Genomic DNA, 19,154 nt, shown 5'->3' with positions numbered 1-19,154 from the left:
TAAAAAAACTTATCTGCAGTACACTGAAGCACTTAAAATAATCCCATATATATACAGCTTAGTGAACCCTGATTTCCTATGGGGTTGTTTGGTGGTTGATCCGTGTTCTCCAGTAGAAGTCCTCCTTTAGGTGGAGAACATGGATTCCCTTCAGTGTACAAGCTTATTTTGCAGCTTTTGTTGCAGTTTAAGTACTGTCTTCTACTTCTTTGATTGCTACTCACATAAGCTGGGAAGAGGGAATTGTACTCAAGGTGTCCAGCCCTCTGGGCAAATTCGATGTCTGATAAGCTCAGATGTTAAGAGCAGGACAGACACCCAGTAGGACTAAAAAGTATTTCCACTGGAAAATGTCCAAAGTTGCTGGACATATGCCATAACATCAGTAGTGTTCTCCTTTTAAAAAAAATATCTTTCTGCTCTTCCTTCTTTGTGGTTACAGATAAAAGCTATTTTAATGATCTGCTAATACAGCTGAAGAGAAACTGGCTTCCTACTATGGCAGATGAAAGGGATCTGTGATTAAACTAGGGGAAAGGATTAACACTGGAGCATGCAGGCTGTTGATTATTCTACTCACCTGAAGTACGTACCTCCTCCTTGTCCCTTTGAAGTTTAAAGATGCCTTTGGTCATTACCAAATATCAGCCATAGGTTCCTTAGTTTTCTCTTTACCATAGCTGCAGTCTGTGAGAGCACCTTGAATTGTACCAGTGCATGAATGTCCTGTGCTGCTGTCCTGCACCCTGCATTTCCAGTTACCCTGTGCACACAAGTGTCCGAACTGCACCCAGTTTCTGCGTTCTTGTGTGTCTGGACTCCAGAAAGGGGAGTCTTTAGGTGCTTGCAGACTGCTAAAATGCAGTCAATTTCAGTTTCTGCAGGGAAACTGAAAGAATCTGTCATTTTAGGTTGGAAACGATCTTCTAAATCATCAAGCCCAACTCTCAGCCTGACCTACCGAGTCCCACCACTAAACCACCATGTCCCTTAGGGCTGTGCCCACACACCTTACATACCTTCAGGGACGGAGGCTCCTCCACTTTCTTGGGCAGCCTGTTCCCATGTGTGACCACTCTCTCTGTGAAGAAATTTATCCTAATAACTAATCTAAACCGCCCCTGTACAACTTGAGACTGTGTCCTATTACTTGTCACCTGAGAAAAGAGAGTGACACCTTCCTTGCTCTCATCCCCTTCCTGTAGTTTGGAATGGTCTAAGAATCACACAGCTGAAACTTTGTGTATTACACAAGCTCTCAGTATCGATAACGTCTCAATATTGATCCCAGCATATATATTCTGGCCTGGATCCATCACCACTGGGGAGATTCAGTGGGTGTTAACAGAATGAAGCCAAAAATTTCCTCGTTAGCTTTGTACCCTGTGAGCAGACACTGAAAAGCCTTGTAAGGGCTGGATGGGGACAGAGAACTTGAGCTGGGTGTTGCAGCCCCATGGGTTGCAGGTGTGACAGTGGCCTCTCCTAGGGTGTTGTCAAGATGGCACTGGCTGGAGTGAATTAATTCTTAGCAAAGATTGTTGCTGGTGGGCTGTGAGGGTGTGGTGGCCTGTTCCTGTTCTGCATTGGAGCTTCCTGTTCCCATTTCAGCTAAAGGAGGAAAGGGCTGGCAGTCCTGCACATCGACTGCGGCTCAACTCAGGCGTGTTGTGAGCAGGTTTGTGCCCTAAGCCATAGTTCTTAGGGCTAGAGGGAATGGCCTCAAGTTGCACCGGGGGACGTTGGGGTTGGACATGAGGAGACATTTCTTCTCAGAAAGAGCAGTCAGGCATTGGGACGGGTTGCCCAGGGAGGTGGTGGAGTCACCGTCCCTGGGGGTGTTCAAGGCAAGGTTGGACGTGGTGCTTAGGGACATGGTTCAGTGGGTGATATTGGTGGTAGGGGGATGGTTGGACCAGGTGACCTCGGAGGTCTCTTCCAACCTTAATGGTTCTATGGTTCTGCCAAACCTTGCTCAGCTCCCCACAGAAAACGGTAGGACTTAGGCGGCTAGGGTTTGGGACTGAGAACAAAGGCATCTTTGTGTGCCTTGCTGTGAGCTTTCTCTCCCGTTCTTTGCAAATTCTGCCTTGGGGACTCACTCGAGCCTCGCAGCGTGAAGTTAGCAGACCCGTGCCAGAAGATTTCGGCGGCGGGCACACGGCTCCCTTTCCATCTGCACCCTCCCCTCCCCGCTGGCGAGGCCGGTGCCCGCAGCCCTGCCCTTCCCTTCCCTCCCGGGGCCGCACGCCCCGTTCGAGGCGGGGGCAGCCGCCACCTCCCGGCGGCTTTAAATGCCGGGCGGCGGGGCGGGCGGGCAGGGGGCACCATGCGGCGGCCGCTCGGCATCCTCGGCTGCTGCCCGGTTCTTCTCCTGCTCCTCCTGCTGCTCCTGCAGCCCGGGGCACGGAGCGTCCCGCACCGCCTCCGCCGGCAGCCGCTGGGCAGCGGCTTCTCCAGGAGCCACGGCGCGGCAGGTACCGGCCCCGCTGCCCCCCGGGTCCCCCCCGGCCGGAGCTGCCTCCTCTGCCCGCTGCTGGGGGCTGCCCTGCCCCGGGGATGATGCCTGGAGCTCGCTCGCTGCCTGCTTTGCTCGCTGCTACCCGGCCTCTCCGGGTGCTACCTGCCCCGGCTGCTCTTTGGGATTTCTTCCCTGCTTGCTTTTGCAAAGGGGGATTGGAAAGGTGTGTGCTGGGGACGTCTTGCTGGAGCTGCAGCGGTCCAAGGGTGTGCTTGTAGGCAGAAGTGGCAACTATTTGGACCGGCTGACCTCCAGAGGTCCCTTCCAACCTCGGCCATTCTGTGATTCCCTTCCCTTCCCTTCCCTTCCCTTCCCTTCCCTTCCCTTCCCTTCCCTTCCCTTCCCTTCCCTTCCCCCTTCCCTTCCCTTCCCTTCCCTTCCCTTCCCTTCCCTTCCCTTCCCTTCCCTTCCCTTCCCTTCCCTTCCCTTCCCTTCCCTTCCCTTCCCTTCCCTTCCCTTCCCTTCCCTTCCCTTCCCTTCCCTTCCCTTCCCTTCCCTTCCCTTCCCTTCCCCTCTTTTCTCCCTAGCTACCTGTTTAGTTTTCAAACCATCTCTACTGCAGACTCATAGCAATACTAGGCTCCTGAAAAGTTTTGTTCCCTAATCTAAAAAAGATCATTTTTATACATTTTTTTTAGGATGACCATTGTGCATCTTTCTTCTTTTATGTCTTCAGATACACCTGCATGTACAAATATTTCCTCATATTTCCAAGCTTCACGAGGAGCACAAAGCCATTCTTCTAAATGCTTATGCAAACTCTGAGTTATGGGATGCATGTAAAATTATATATAATATACCTGGATGGGATCTTAGATTCATGCAGTCCATTTCCCTGTCCCAAAGCAAAATCAACTCTACTACTGTGCTTCGTGATCAAAGTAAGATGTATCTGTGCAATTTGTTATTTTCCCTCCTTTTTCACTTGCGCAAGAGAAAGAAGTTCTTTAACATATTGGAAAAAAAGCGTTGTTTTCATCTCTGCTTTTAAGAGACTTCTGAAGAAAATGATTTTTTTTAAATTATTTTTACTTTTTATTTTTTACTTTAAAGCTGGAATGGCATAATAAGTCAACCTGATAGTAGCTGGAAGAGGTGTGTCAGGCTCTAAAAGCTACTCTTCATGGAGTATATTCTAGCTGACTGAACACTTTTTGCTAGACAATGATACTTGAGCAGGAGCATCTCCTTTGGAGGAACAGAACACTCTGCTTTTGGGCAGTCTGTTTTTCTTAAACCAGTATTACAAATCCATACCTTGATGATAGAAACTAAGTTCATGGTGGCATCAAGGTCAAGCTCCCAGGACAGGGAGTGTTCAGCTTTGGTTGCCTGCTGCTGCTGTCTCGATTCTTTTTAGTTTTCCTTGAAGAGATGCTTGTCTTTGCTCTGAGCCATGGCTTTTATGTTCAGTCTAGATTTCTATGTCAGTGAGGAACTTTAGAAGCTACAAATATGTGTGTAAATGTTCATTTTGACATGTAAAATTGCTTCATGAATAATGACTTCTATATATAATAACTGCTATAGAAGCTTTAACGCAGTAACAACTGCTTAAGAAGCATTTATCACAGCATGGTCTGCATCTTGTTCCTGTTGGCCTTTATTTTTTCTTGTTGTGTACTTTGGATTGTGAATTACAAACAAGAAATAATTTCCAGTCGTCAATCTGCTATAACAGCTACTGCTAACAAATATTGTTAACATCTGTTCACTATGTAATCTGTCCCATTGTTTTACTGCTTCATTTCTGTTGTTATAAAAATGAATTCAAGCTTTATCTGTAAGAAGAAAAAGTAAGTTCATTTACATATTAAAACACTTCCGTGTAGGCTGCTGCATGCGAACTACAACCCCCTTGTTTCAAGGATAGCCAGGCATTATTTTGGGGGCTCAATGTGACCATCTTTTAAAGCTTAAAAGTGCTCAATCATGTATTACTTGTCAAAAGGACTACTTAAGAATTTCCAGTGTGTTGCCCCTATAATTTTAAGACTCTTCCTAGAGAATGAAGGGTGCCTGTGTTTATCTGGTGGAGGTAGTTTGCCTTCACAATCCTGTGAAGATGACTGATGTGCTTTCCTTCCCTCCTGACAGACTCTGCTTGCAAGAACCGGCCCCTAGACCTTGTCTTCATCATAGACAGCTCCCGTAGTGTCCGACCTGAAGAGTTTGAGAAAGTGAAAGTCTTTCTGTCAAAAATGATTGACACTCTGGACGTTGGTGAAAGAACAACCCGCGTGGCAGTCATGAATTACGCCAGCACTGTCAAGGTAGAGTTTCCCCTCCGGACCTACTTTGATAAAGCCTCTATGAAGGAGGCCATCTCTCACATTCAGCCTTTGTCTGCTGGCACAATGACTGGCCTTGCCATCCAAACTGCCATGGATGAAGTCTTCACCGAGGAGATGGGTACCCGGCCAGCAAACTTCAATATCCCCAAGGTGGTCATTGTTGTGACAGATGGACGGCCACAAGACCAGGTTCAAGACGTGGCAGCGAGCGCCCGGACAGCTGGCATTGAGATCTACGCAGTTGGGGTAGATCGTGCCGACATGCAGTCCCTGAGGGTGATGGCCAGCGAGCCGCTGGATGAACACGTCTTTTATGTGGAGACCTACGGTGTGATCGAAAAGCTGACATCCAAGTTCAGAGAGACTTTCTGCGGTAAGGTGGTCAGTCCAAGACCGTAGTGTAATTTGGCTCCTTTTGGCTCCAACTGTGGTTCCACTCCCTAAGAAAGAAGTTTTTATTTCGAGAAGTGTTATGTATCGCATTTACATATTTCCATTGCCATCGGTTGGGCAAACAAGTCAACCCTTTTATTCAGTGGAGGCTGAGTAATCGCCTTTCACTTTGAATAGCAACCTCACCGTGAAAGGAACAGGACCGATTTCAGGGGATGTTCTTGTGCAGTTGGCATGATTTAGTGCATGAGAAGGCACTGCAGCCTGGCTGGGATTCAGCTACGTCCTGTTACTGACATGCTGAGAGCCCACGCTGGAGCTGTGCAGGCTGCTCATTTCTGTTCCCATCTGGGTAGGAAGGAAGGAGGGTGGAAGTGTGGTTCTGAAGAGCTCCTTATAGGTTCAGACTACAAAAATCAGGTGAACTGCCACACTAGCTTGAGAAATTTGATGCAGGACAAAGTGCCTGAACACAACGGCGTGTTCTCTCAGGATGGGCTTTCACTGGGCAGGCGTTCCTGGGCTTTTTTGGTGTGCCAACCTTTCCCTGTTCCTCTGCCACTAGATTTTGACAGAGAGCTGCTTCAGCAGCTCCTGGGGGCTGGGCTTTGCTCTTTGAGGGCTGGTCTTCGAAGAGTGCTGGATGTGTGTATGGTTTGGGCTAGAACACCACTAACAATGCTAGACCAGCGTGGGTTGTCATTGTCATTGACAAAAATCTATGGTGTACCTGGAGAATTGAGGTTTGCCTATAAACAGCTATGCCACAGCCCTACCCACAAAGAAACAATGACTTCTTGACAATTAAAGCAACTTGTAATAAGTAGATTTTTCCAGTAAAATTCTAAGGAAATGCCTTGTAAAATAAGTCTCTGGCAAATAAAATCAGGTGCAAAGAACATTGTGAGAGAATTCAAGTAGCAGCCATTGCCTCAGGAACTTGGCTGGCAAGAATGTGTTACTTCGTTATTTCAGAGCCTTGCTAAAAATTACCACCGTACCTTTTGAATACATTTAGAGTGAATAGACTTCTTTCTCTAGGTATGAAATAAATGTGTAGGACCATCTGTAGGCAGGACACTTTGCCCAATAATTAACATAGGAAATGCTTGAGGTCTGGCTTGACATCATGTTGTGTTGCTGATGTGACCACATCCTCTTTCTGGTAGCTGGAAGCGGGTGCAAGCCCCCACCTAGCTGCACAGGTATGAGTGCTGTGAAAATAGCATTTATTTTTCACCTATGTTCTAGTGAAAGCGAGTCTTTTCATAGCACCAAAGAAAAATCTCTTGTTCTGAAATGCAATACTACTGTTTACTGTGATGAGGCATAGCAATTATTCTCCTGTTAAGCTGGAGGATATACCAAAGAGAGCTCATACTTACGTATTTCCACCGTAACTCTGAGTTTCCTACATGCAGTTAGCCAGAATCTGTAGGATTCATGAACAAAAACGGGGTAAAGGGCATGCTATTTCAAAAGGCTCTTACAAACCAAACGAATCTAAGACAGTCTTGTTATATAGTGTGGTCAAACCGAGTCTTTTCCAGCTCTGAACTGTTTTTTGGACAGACAGAAATCTGGACTCACCAGTGACAATTAGGATGTTCTTTGCATTGGCCAAGCCAAACAAGTTTGTTTGTGGTGTGAACTGAAAACAGGAAAACTAATGTTCAGGGGCAAAATAGTTGGCTAAGATCAGGTCCTTGATGCATTTAGAGCATCACCAGGATGGTGAGACCATCCTGGAGATGGAAAATCTTAGCCTTGAATTGGTGTCAAAGTCAGTGGAAGCTTGCCTTTCCTACCACAAAAATCTGACCAGTTGAATCTGAGCTTCTGAGTTTGCTTGAAAATATCACCCACAGATTTTGTTCATAAATCATTCATACGAATTCTCTTATTCCCAAGAATATAACAGAATGAAAAGACACTGGCTTGGTTTCAGATTTTTTTATTTTTGTTTTTTTTTGCCAATAGAAAGACACGACACACTTTCTGTCTTACAAGGGGATATCTAAATCTTCCACATTTTAGAAAACAAGAAATGTTGCCTCACATTCAGAAATAATGAGACCATTCAAGAACTCTTGTTCGTCATTTCTTATCTCACCACTACTGCTTTTAAGTTTGATTTTACCATTATGCCATATCCACATTGTAGCTACTCATCTAAGTAAAATCTCAGGTAATAACTCAACAGGCTTGTCTCTCCATTTTTCTTCTCTCCTTTGCTTCCTTCTTCCTTTTCACTCCCATTTTTGCCTTCCCTCATTTTCTCAGCTTTCCCTCTTCCCTTTCTTCTTCCTGTTTTCATCTCATTTAAATGTAGTCACTTATAAATTATATAAATTTAAGTGAGTATCTAGGTTTTCTTTACAGGCACATCTTGAGGTGATCCACAGAGGCAGCATATCCAAAGCTAAATACACTTGAGAAAAATTGGACAGAAGTTAATTAGATTGGTGGTCAGACTTGTGAATGAAAAGAGTGTCAGCACATGTAGCTCATTGCAGAGACAGCCCAGCGTTATCACAGGCATTTTGTCTGCCCTGTCATAACAGCAAACTTATATCCAGCTGCCATCCATCACGCTGCTTTTCATATCACTGTTTTCTCATTCCGATGAGATAACCTTACTGTCTGCTGGGGAATTAGCCAGTCTGCTCAAATTTCATCTCATTTTGTAGCATGCAGTTTCATTTTCTCTAAGGCTCGGGCATTATTTCTGTATTGTCTTTCAGTCAGGAGGTTGCCGTGCCTGTAAAGCTGCCTTACTGTAGGCTTTCCTCCGTATCCTCTTTTGGATGTGACTTTTTAAACCTGATGGAGCAAGGCAGCTGCAGCTCTCACGTGCCCATCGTGCACTGCCTGCGTTCTTTGGTGGCTGATCCGCCTGGACCGGTGTTCACAGACACTCCTTTTATCCCTGAGGAGACAGCCTGTTATCCTAGTGCCTCTGAGTTGTTTTTCTGTTCCTCCTAGTCTCGATGCTCCTTCTGTTGTAACTTAGTTTATTTTATTGTGCCGTCACATTTCATTTTACATGAGGGGCTTTCTACAATACAGCAGGAATTCATAAATCAGCTTGTATGCCAGTAAGCAGAGTTTAGCAAGTTAAACCAGGTCTTTTTCATTGCCGAGTTCCCATTTCCAACGTAATGGTCCTAAATGCTTAAAATCTCTCTCTCCCTGTCACACTTCTTTTGCAGATCAGTCTTGTCTTTCTGCCCCCTCAGGTGGGGAGCTATTTCAGGGTCATTTATGACCTCTTTCTTCTGGCTACAAAATGATGCAAAAGATGATTGCAACTTCTGTGATAGTGACTCAGTACTGAAATTTCCTACTACTGATCCAGCAAACCGTGCTAGATGTGAAGTACTTTTGTAAGAGTAAATTATTAATGAACGTTTCTTTCCTTTGGGATGACTGAAATGCTTTTTGTGTAAACGCCCTCTGTAGCTGCGAATACATGCACGCTTGGGACCCATGACTGTGAGCAGGTCTGCGTGAGTAACGGTGGATCCTACCTCTGTGATTGCTTTGAAGGCTACACGCTGAATCCAGATAAGAGAACTTGCTCAGGTATTACTCCTTTGGTAAATGTATTAAATTAGAAAACAAAAATAAATCTCTTTTTTAATAACACAGTTGGACTTCAGAAGCTATTTTGTACTTCTGTTGAAACAGTGAATGTCTGTATCCCCTTTAATAATAAATCTAATAATAAATAATTAATAAATAAGTCTTCTGGAAGCAATGGTGAGAAGCAGTTTGATTGCCTCACCATCCTTTTTATTATGCCTGCAGAACCGTTCATCAGGGCCAGATGCCAAAACAAAGTCTCCAGATGTGGACACCATATAGATATTTTCTCCTACCATTTACTCTAATTCCTTCAATTACTCTTGCCATTTCTGAGTTGATTCCAAATAGAAATGCACTTGAAAATGTTCCTCTCACGTGTGTTTTGCAGTTGTGGATGTGTGTGCACCTGGGAAGCATGAATGTGATCAGATCTGCGTGAGTAACAACGGGTCCTATGTCTGTGAATGCTACGAAGGCTACACCCTGAACCCAGATAAAAAGACTTGCTCAGGTAAGAATTAAAGGCTACTTTAATACATGACACTTATGGAGACATGGACATATTTTCTGAGTTATCTTCATTGCTTCTAGTTGAAAAACTGCTTGCAGGTATCAACTCTTAAAATGAGAATGCACCTGTAGCCTTTCCCCTTGGTTCAAATACCAATAAAATTGTACTTTTCTTTAAATATCTTGAGTTAAAATAAATAAATAAATAAATAAATTGCCATCGACCTACCATTTTATGATCTTCATAGTACTTCATAAACATAGTCCCTGGGAGAGGAGGAACCTATGCCAGAGATGCCCACCAGCACTGTGTCTCCACTGGAGACCGAGTGCCACTGGTCCATAGAGAACTTAAAACCTGATGATTTTTCCATATCCCCTCCATCTCCCCTGTCAAAAGTCAGTGGTTTTGTTTGTTTGATGTTTTTTGCTTGTTTTTTTTTACAACTTGCTGCTTCTGTTTCTAAGCTATGCAGGACTCCACAATATAGCAACCCCAACCTTTCACCATAAGCACTTTCATCCTTTCTTCCTCTTTGAATTGTCATTCTGAAAAGTTAGCTTATTATGATTTTTTTTCCCCAAATATATATATATATATATATATTCTGGAGTTGCTCTTTTAAATCCAGAAGTTTTGAGCAGAACCAGCATTGAAGCAGCTATTTTGTACCTGGTAAGGGCCTCCCTCCTTTGGAGAACAGACAAGCACTCCTCTCACTGAAGTTTTCATACCTCTCATGTCTGAAGAGAGACCATAACCTCCCAGTGCTTCTGCTTCGTTTTTGGCATTGTTGTTTTTCTAACTAGGTTTCATATCTCCTTGCCATTTAATAGTACTCGTACATGACATTCCTAGCTTTTTGTGCCTGCCTTCAGATGAGAGTATGAATTTGGATTCATCATAGTTACCACTAATATTGCACGAAACAACAACATGGTAGGTTATTGCCCGTCTCAGTGCGGTGCTTTAGCTTCAACCTTTGTGGGGTTATTCAGGGCAGCCGGAATTGCAGATGAAAATCAGACTGTGCGAGACATGGTATAGTGATGTCCTGGAGCCCAGATATCTGCCTCCTGCATTAAATGATCAGTAACCGAATTCAGTTGTCTGCAGCATAATATAATAATGCAGTAAGGCGCTGGTCGGATCCTATTTTGAATCCTAATTAAATTGTGTTTATAAATGTTGAAGTATTTAAAATGCTTGAGTGTCAGTGAGGGATTAATTGGTTTCTTCTCTAAAACATGGTCCTCCACAGCCATGGACTTGTGTGCACCTGGGAGGCATGACTGTGCACAAGTCTGTCGGCAAACTGATGGATCCTACAGCTGCGACTGCTTTGAAGGATTCACTCTGAATCCAGATAAGAAGACTTGCTCAGGTAGGACCTGGTCAAGGAAATACTGTGTTCAGCTAAAATCAAATAACTCTTCTAAGTCAGGTTAACTTATGTTCTTTTTCTAATACCTTATGCAAGAGTTTGTACAACTCCTGAAAGCACAGTGCAACTTCAGGTTTTTCTTCATGTTTCCAGTAATAATTTGAGACTTGTGACTCTTCTACAGTTGTGTGAAGCTTGTAATTGCTGTAATTAAAATGCCATTTGGCATTTCCCTGGGGACTTCACAATATTTTCACTCTCAAGGGGCACAAATTGCCATATCCACCTGAGAGAGGGGAAGGATAATATATTTGGTGGGGATATGTGACATGCACTACCTGTGTCAGGAAGCTCTTCAGCAAACCAGCATAACGAAGATGTGGGAATGAGACAAAGAAGAGCAGGGTCTGTGCTGGAGGACAGAGTACAGCCTGTGTAATCACACCATGAGTGTAATCACTCTTCCTGGTGGATGTGTTTGAAACTTAAAAAACACTCTGGCTTTAGAGCTCTAGGGGCTGGGGAGAAATGTTCTTTCCCAGTGCTGGTCTCTTGTGGAGAACAGAAGCATTGACATGGTTGGTACATAAGGATGTATATATAAATATATGGTACATATGGCTTAATATGTATTCTGTATCATTTTCACTTGATTAGCATTTGAAGTTCACCCTTCATTTCCTTGTATGTCTCACTGATGATTTATTTATATAAAACCCTTTTTTCCACTTTCATCACAATCCCTTTCCTTACTATATTTTGTGTGACAAACCCAGGCTTCCAAATCCAGGAAATTCGTACGCAAATCCCTCCAATTAATTCACAGTTCTTGCATCTCAAAGAGGCAAAACCATTTTCTCGATATTTCCTCCTGCCTAGTTTAGGAGTTGATTTTGTAAATCAGATCCTAAGATTAACTCTCAGCTGGTATTAAATAGAGACTGCAAACATCTGTGAAGGAATGTGAATTCAGTGAGGCATCCCTTTTGTGAGTCCAGTCCTCAATCTCCTTTCATAGCAATGATTACCCCCCTGCATACTCAAATTTCAGATTATTTCTCCAATATGCTTGCCTTTTTTTTTTTCTTTTGAATCTCATTTTGCATGAAGCTGCTTGTGATTTCTCAACAATCTCCAGGTCTCTGTGATATAATAAAAATAGCACAGATCCAGGAGGGGCTCTTTTCTTTCTTGTTTACTTGCTTCTTTCTTCCTTTTTCTATTTCTTTATTTCTCTCCTTTCTTTCTTCAGTTGCTTTTGCCTTACAGGACCTCCTTACTGCAAAAATATCCAAATATAGGAACTCCTCAACTTGCTTTTTTGGAGTTGATGTGTTAAATTTGGCAGAAAACCTCTGCCTCACACATAAAGTGCCCACTTTGTAACTGGCAGCGGGTGCCACGTCTTTCTTTTTTTTAGCAGCCATGTATACTCTTCTGTTTATGGTCTTTTCACTCCAATAAAACAGTGTCTTATCCAACTCCATCAGAGTTGAAAAAATGCCAAATGCTCTCTTAAAATCCAGATATTTGTTCTCTGAATTCCTTTGGATAATTATTTTGTAACTGGGTCACTGCTAGTTCAGTTCCTCTGCAATCTGTTACAACACAAAAAAAGCGTTGCTGCAGTTCCAAAAATCATATGAACTTCGTGATGTTGACAGACAGATAAGAACACACTCTGTATACCTTACTACAGCTAATAGCGTGCTGATGTGCAATGAAAACATCCTGGTTTGAATCCAGATGGGAACTACTGATGCCAAATAAACAGTCTGAAGTTTGGGTATTGGTTAATGTTCTTCTCCAATGCCTTCCTTAGCTGTCGACATGTGTGCACCTGGAAGGCATGACTGCGAGCAGGTCTGTGTGAGAGACGATCTCTTCTATACCTGTGACTGCTATCAGGGCTACACCCTGAACCCAGACAAGAAGACGTGCTCAAGTAAGACCAGATTGCTGTCCCCTGTCCCCCCATGCCCTCCCCAACCAGGCAGATGTATTGAAATCACTCTCGTTAGCAGGTTAATGTATTTGTATCTATTTAAGAAACTTACACGTGCATTTAAGCATTATAAGACAGTTCTATGTCTCTCTGCCTTTTCCTCTTTGAGCATCATTTAGATACATAAGGTGCTTCATGTGCACCAGTGCCATTAACTGTCTAGCATTTGCTTCTTCCTTATCACCCTGTCATGAAGGCCTTCATTGTATTTCACTAAGTGCAATTATGCAACAATCAGCAAACCCAGAACTGAGAAATAATTGAAAAGACAAGAGCTGGGGTTAGTCACAGTCACACACTTTGCAGCGCTGCGGAAACTGCATACCATCATGCAGGAGACAGCCTGGGGTGATGTCCTCCCTCCAGGCCGAATTTCATTTTGCTGTTTGTTTCTTTAGCTTCCCAGTGGCTTTGTGTTACGCTAAAATTGCTATTATTGTAAAAGCCTTCCTTTCCTTCCCAGCATCCTCACTGTAAAGCTACCGTGTACTGGAAATCTTTCCTAGCATGCCTTTGGAGGTGAGCTGGTGCTTCACATCTGGTCAGGTCAGACAGCTGTGGTCAGCATCACAGGCTGTAAAAGTAAGGACCGAGAGAGACCCCAGTAAAACAACTGGTTTTAGATCACTGCCCCAAGGCAACATCAGTTACACATCTCAGTAGCTGCTAGTGAGAGTTCATGCAGTATAAGTTCCCAGCATGGAGAAGCACTGCCATTGGGAAACATTTTAAAAGGTTTTCTTGTTTTTGGATAACTGCTTCTCCAAAATGCATTTTGTAGGAATCGATGTATGTGCACCAGGAACCCATGACTGTGAGCAGGTCTGTGTGAGTAACGAGGGGTCGTACACCTGTGACTGCTACGAAGGCTTTACCTTAAATCCAGATGAGAAAACATGCTCAAGTAATAATTTAATATTTTTATTCTGAACATGTTTATTAAAGTACCTCTCTTTAATGTGTTAAATCCTTTCAATCTCCACAAGAAACTTTTTATCAACTCACTAACTCCCTAGAAGTATAATCCCTTTTCATTCTTTTCTGTCTATTTCCAATAATGTTTTGAGCTAGTTTGATACTTCTTTAGTTATAGCAGTTACTGTATTTAAAACTACACTTGACTCTTACCTATCACCACACATTTAAGGATTTCATTGTATATATATATTTTTTTAATCTGTTATAATATACATTTCCTTATGAAACCTGAATAACTAGAAGTACTGGCAAGGTTGGGGCATCTGTCTCTGGGGCAGAGGATTCAACTGTGTACCAGCATATAGAGGAGAGTGGGGGCCTGGAAGGGAACACAACTGGTGTCAGAAGAACAACTGCAATGCTAGGCCCCATGCTCTTTTCCACTCCTCCAACTGCATGGGCTATAATGGTATAAACTGTTCAGAGCGAAAGTACCTCAAGAGGTGTCTTGTCTGATCTGCTACTTCTCGGAGCAAGGATGATTTGACATTACATGAAGTTGACCTGTGTAAAAGCAAAATATAAAAGCGTTGAGTATAGCTAAACACCATCTACCAAAATAGTAATTTTTGTAGGTCTGGACTTAAACAGTGTAAAAAAACCACAACTCTAGCATGTTTTGTGTGACTTGTTGGGCGTCCCAGTAGCAGTGGAGTTGCCCATGATTTTGCATATCAAATACTGGAAGACTCTAAATTTCACAGAAGCTCTGTAGAAGACTTCAGGATACCCTTGGACAGTTGCCATATGTAAAAGTAATTTGGCTAAAGCAGACATAACTCAAGGAAGATCTGTATCTGTCACTGAAGAATTTAAATGCAAACATGCAGACTTCACTGGCAGTCAGTTGGAAACCAACCACGTTGGTGTGATATTTTGAACTGGCCTTCCTCCAGCTGAATCTTGAACAGCTCTTCTTTGTACATCGGCCATAACGCCAGCAGGATGTTTCAAAATAGGGAGCTGAACAAAAACAGGTTCAGTGGAATCAAGAAGACACCAGTTTCTGTGGTGAAATTCGCAAATGAATTTTTGCTCTGCCTGAAATGAATCTGTTCATAGATTTTTTTTTGAGTGAAACACTGAATGAAGAAAAGTTAAAATTCATATTTCAGTCATTTTCTGTAACTGAAGCAGCCATCAGTTTCCATGTAAAATGGAAGTATCAATGGCATGATAAATAAAGAGAGAAACCAAAATAATTAAGAAAAAAAAGAGAAACTATCTCCAGGTATAGTATTTCTATTGTTTTACTGTTAAAATAGTCTCATAATTTGTTTAGCATTGATTAGCTATGCATTTATATATCTGGAGAAAAAACAATTGAATAATCTTCTGCCAAGCAATGCGAAAAACATGTATAAGGAAACAGCAATTGCATACAAGTTATCTCTTGTTGAAAGGGCATTTCATAATTGTAGCTCTTTTAAAGAGGCGCTGCCTTTGGAAGCTTAGTATTCTGGCCTCAGACGTACATGGTAATCTGACTATAGTAGCAGTGCTTCAGTAGTTGTTGGTATTGTTTGTTCTTAACCTGAAGCAACTGGTGCAGCTTGCGTATTTTCTTTATGGAGTAGGTGAAGTTAACTTGCCTTTCACAGAGATAAGAATTCACAGTCATCAGCTGATGCTTGACATGTCATTATGCCACTGTCAAATTATCACATTTCTGAGCCCTTTGTTTATGAACATCCCTGGTTTTGTGGCGGATTACGGAGAAAAAAGAATTCTTGAGGACAGTTGAGGTCCTGGTCCTTGGTAAGCCTGCAAGTCTGAGGGCAAGAACTAGGAACAAATTAAATGGAATCACTGCAAAGGATGGCAATGTTTGCTTCCTCTTTCCTAAGAGGCTGATTACTTCTCTTCCATACTGACTCCTCCATTAATACTGTTGTGCTTTCCTACTAGATTTGAAATTCATTTGAACCCATTTGACCATTGTTGTTCCCTCCATATATATTGATGTGACATTGGATGGGCTCATGTCCACACCTCCTGATGAATGAGGAACGATATTCCCTATGCATGTTTATTGCCACTGTTATAAACCAAGAGTACTTGGGAGGTGAAACACACTGATGACACAGCTGAACCTCTATTGCTTACTATTTCAAACTAATGCATGTGTTCCTGCTATTTTGTATTATTTACAAAGTGGTAAAAGTGGTACCTTGCTTGTCCTGCTCTTGGAGATAGGACACGTGTGCCTCCAGCTACACGTTGGCCACCATCTCTGCCACCTTTCCCTCCCAACTGCCCTGGGCTTCAGTCTTACAGCCTGGCTTCAACTCCCCTTGCAGAATCATGCACTTTCTTGGCTTTTAAATATTTTTGTAAGTATTCTAAATGCTGTTTTCTCTCTTAGGAGCCTCAACAAGCAGTCTTGTAACAACTGAGGAGGCCTGTAAGTGTGAAGCCATAGCTGCACTGCAGGACTCGGTCACTTCACGCCTCCAAGCTCTGTCCACAAAACATATCCTTTTTCTTATGTGTTCAGCTCTTTACTGGTATTTTGGAGGTAGCTGTTTTGATACAAGCCAGGGGGAAACATGCCTCTCAACAGAAAGTATTTTCTTGGTGATTTTATTAATGTCAAGGAGTGAAATTTTGCATGTTGCCAATACTGTTATGTTTTCACATTTCCTTGAAGCGTTTTCATATCAAGGTGCAGATAAAATGCACATCCCCACATCACCAGGATAATATGTGTTATGTTGAACATCAAAAGTTGCTCTATTTGTAATTTTTTCAGATGGCGTTTACAGCACATGCTCACTTTTGAGCTCTGCTATTAGTAGCCTGTATATGTCCCCAAATTTTCAAGACACCTTCATAGGCAGCATGACAGTTGTCTGACTAGCTGTGGTTAGGCTTCCAACTCTGCAGGCAGGCAGGGTCCCAAATAGTTTTCATGCAAGTTCTCTTGTGTGAAAAACCGCTAGCCTATTACTACCCAGCTGCTGGGATATATCAGGCAGATATCAGGCAGAGTGGGAGGGCTGCGGGGCAGGGTGCTGAGCGTGGGGTACTGGGCGAGCATCCAGGCTGCAGCGCTTCTCAGGCGTGGGCTGCAGGGTTCACTGGCTTCATTCATTGCATTGCGGCAGCAAACAGAAATGTAGCTGGCCCCCAGATTAGACGTTTCACAAACATGTGGGAGGAAAAATAAAAATGGTGAATTCTGTGGTGTGGTAGCAAACCTGAATGCTGGCATAAATGTCCTCAGATGGAATGAGAAGAACTAATAACTGGATGTTGGACAAGCTGTGATTCAGCATCAGGCACAATTTTTAAAAGTGAGAGTGGTTGATCACGGTTGACCGTTTACCAAAGGTTGTGGTAGGTTTTCAGTGCTGGAAATTTCTGAGACTACATGCTTTTCTTCTGTGAAAGGTGCTCTTGTTCAAATAGGAATTAATGTAGGGGAGTACTAGGTCTGTGGTTGTCATCCTGAGCCCTGGGGCTTCAAAATCAATGAAGGGGGATATTTCAGATTAATCAACGCGGGAGACTAGTAAGTTTTGTATATTAACTCATCATTTATACAGATAAATGGTTTCTTCAGTTCACCAAGGTTTCTGAAAGCCAAATGAAGTCTTCTACCATAGACATAACTTTCCCAGTTCTTGAATAAATTTAAAGTTATTTTTATAGGTCTAAGTGTAAATCCCTCTCCTTGTAGGGTCCCTTGAATTCACTTTATCTGCCTGGGAAGGGTGAAGGGGAGAATCTAATTTTCCTTGGATCATACACCATTCCAGGGAGTCTAAGTAATTAAAACTGAGTGCCAAGTTAATTAACCCTGTAATGCCATCTTGACAGTAGCACAATATCTATCTCAAAAGAACAGACTATCTCTCTACCCCAAAGCACTAATATTAAATGAGATGGTAATAGTTTCAAGTTAGCAGTATACTTCATTACAAAGAACCGAAGCTTTCTTTCAAAGTCCCTCTTTGCTGGGCAATTTGTATCCCTAGCTTCCTTTCAAAACAAACTGGAAAAAGCAGCAGCATCTGCTACTCCTCAGCCCTGAATGTCACTTGCTCCAACTTCTTGTAAGAAATTGGGGTTGTAGAGAAAATTTGGGAAGTTAACAGACCTTGACAGCTCTCTAAAATGTTTTGAAAGTTCTTGTTCAAGCATGTATTGATCTCATTTAGAACCTGATTTTCTGTGTAAAATGCAGTAATGAGAAACATAAGTAAACCAAACCTCATAGCCACCTATTGTATTGCCCTTAACAACTGACCACTAGACGAAGTGTCTGAGAAGCTGCAAGCATATCAAGAGAGACAGCAGGTTGTCTGAGCTACCATTCTACTTAGATAGATCCCAAAATAATATTTCAGAAGCAATTATTTTTTATTGTGTTCAGCAAGCTTTATTTTGTTGCACAGCTTACAGAACAGCATTTGGTTTGTTATTATTTACAAGTGTCAAGAAGACTTCAGGAAGACAACCCTCTTGAAAATATAACCTGAGGATCTTCATGTACAGTCACTTTGTAACCATAAAGCTACCTATACCTGCTGTGCTTTGGTCTGTACTGCAAGTAGTACAGCAGGTACCGTTATTCTGCAGTAACTGCATTCTTATTCTCTTATTTAAAAGTAAATACAGGAAAGAAAGGAATGGAAAAGTATTCACATCATATAAAACTGTGAAATGGCTAGGCAGAGTAAAAAACGTGCCTCTGGCATTTGTCCATTAAAATGGAAAGTACTTTGTGGTCTTGTAACTTATTTTAATAAAATAAAGTATGAATAGCACACTGATGTTCTTTCTTCTTTTTTTTTTTTAATATATATACCACTTAAAGTATGTTGTTATGAAATAAACAGTTTAACAAAGACAAGGAAACAAAACCTCAAAGATAGAAGAGGCACAAATGGAAGGAATCTGCATAATTAAACAGGACACTGTTCTTGAGTCACACAGTTGGAAAAAGAACAGTTTGATTTTGAAACCTACAACTCCTTGTTAATGATGATAAGAGGGTTAATAGTTATTTCAAAGTTGTTCTACACTTGGAAGAATGACATACATGCTGCAGTTTAAGGTTTTTATCCTGCAAGATTTACTTACATTAGCAATCAGTCATTCCTCTTGTCATTCCACAGACTTTCCTGGGACTACTGGTGCCAGTTGGGCTTGCAGAAGCTGACAATTTACAAATTTCACTGTTAAAGAAAATCCACTTATTTAGCACACTTGCGTGTGTAATCCTGCAAATAAATCACAATCACAATTTTGTAGGTAATCATACAAAATAAATCACATGAAATATTAAATTAGTAGATGGTACGCCAAGGACATATAACAACATTTGTGCTCGTGTCATACCCTGCACGTTGTACATACAAACTATTTCAAGGAAAATCAGGCAGGAGTTCACTTAGAGAGCACATACAATTAGGAATGAATGCTGCTGACATGGAGGTTCTGCTGGTTAATGCCTATTTTGTGATGTGTCTTCA

At 42.3% G+C, this 19,154-nt stretch overlaps 1 protein-coding gene across 3 annotated transcripts; it reads left to right on the top strand.

The window, feature by feature from the left end:
* The first annotated feature begins 113 nt into the window (after positions 1-113).
* Positions 114-18,448, top strand: MATN3 (matrilin 3). Of its 3 annotated transcripts, none has more exons than XM_048047397.2 (9): positions 114-585; positions 4,619-5,188; positions 8,671-8,793; positions 9,185-9,307; positions 10,569-10,691; positions 12,514-12,636; positions 13,478-13,600; positions 16,040-16,147; positions 17,930-18,448. In XM_048047397.2, exons 2-9 carry the CDS (start codon positions 4,723-4,725, stop codon positions 17,983-17,985), a joined length of 1,245 nt encoding a protein of 414 aa, XP_047903354.2. In that variant the 5' UTR covers positions 114-585; positions 4,619-4,722; the 3' UTR covers positions 17,986-18,448. The 3 variants fall into 3 exon arrangements, with proteins under 3 accessions (XP_047903354.2, XP_047903353.2, XP_047903352.2); XM_048047396.2 differs by lacking the exon at positions 114-585 and adding an exon at positions 600-1,678; XM_048047395.2 differs by lacking the exon at positions 114-585 and adding an exon at positions 1,716-2,477.
* The last annotated feature ends 706 nt before the right edge of the window (positions 18,449-19,154 follow it).

The sequence above is a fragment of the Anser cygnoides genome, chromosome 3 (genome assembly GCF_040182565.1).
Source record: "Anser cygnoides isolate HZ-2024a breed goose chromosome 3, Taihu_goose_T2T_genome, whole genome shotgun sequence".
Classification (NCBI taxonomy): Eukaryota; Metazoa; Chordata; class Aves; order Anseriformes; family Anatidae; genus Anser; species Anser cygnoides.
The sequence above is the reverse complement of the archived record's forward strand: the minus strand, read 5'-3'. Positions and strand labels throughout refer to the sequence as shown.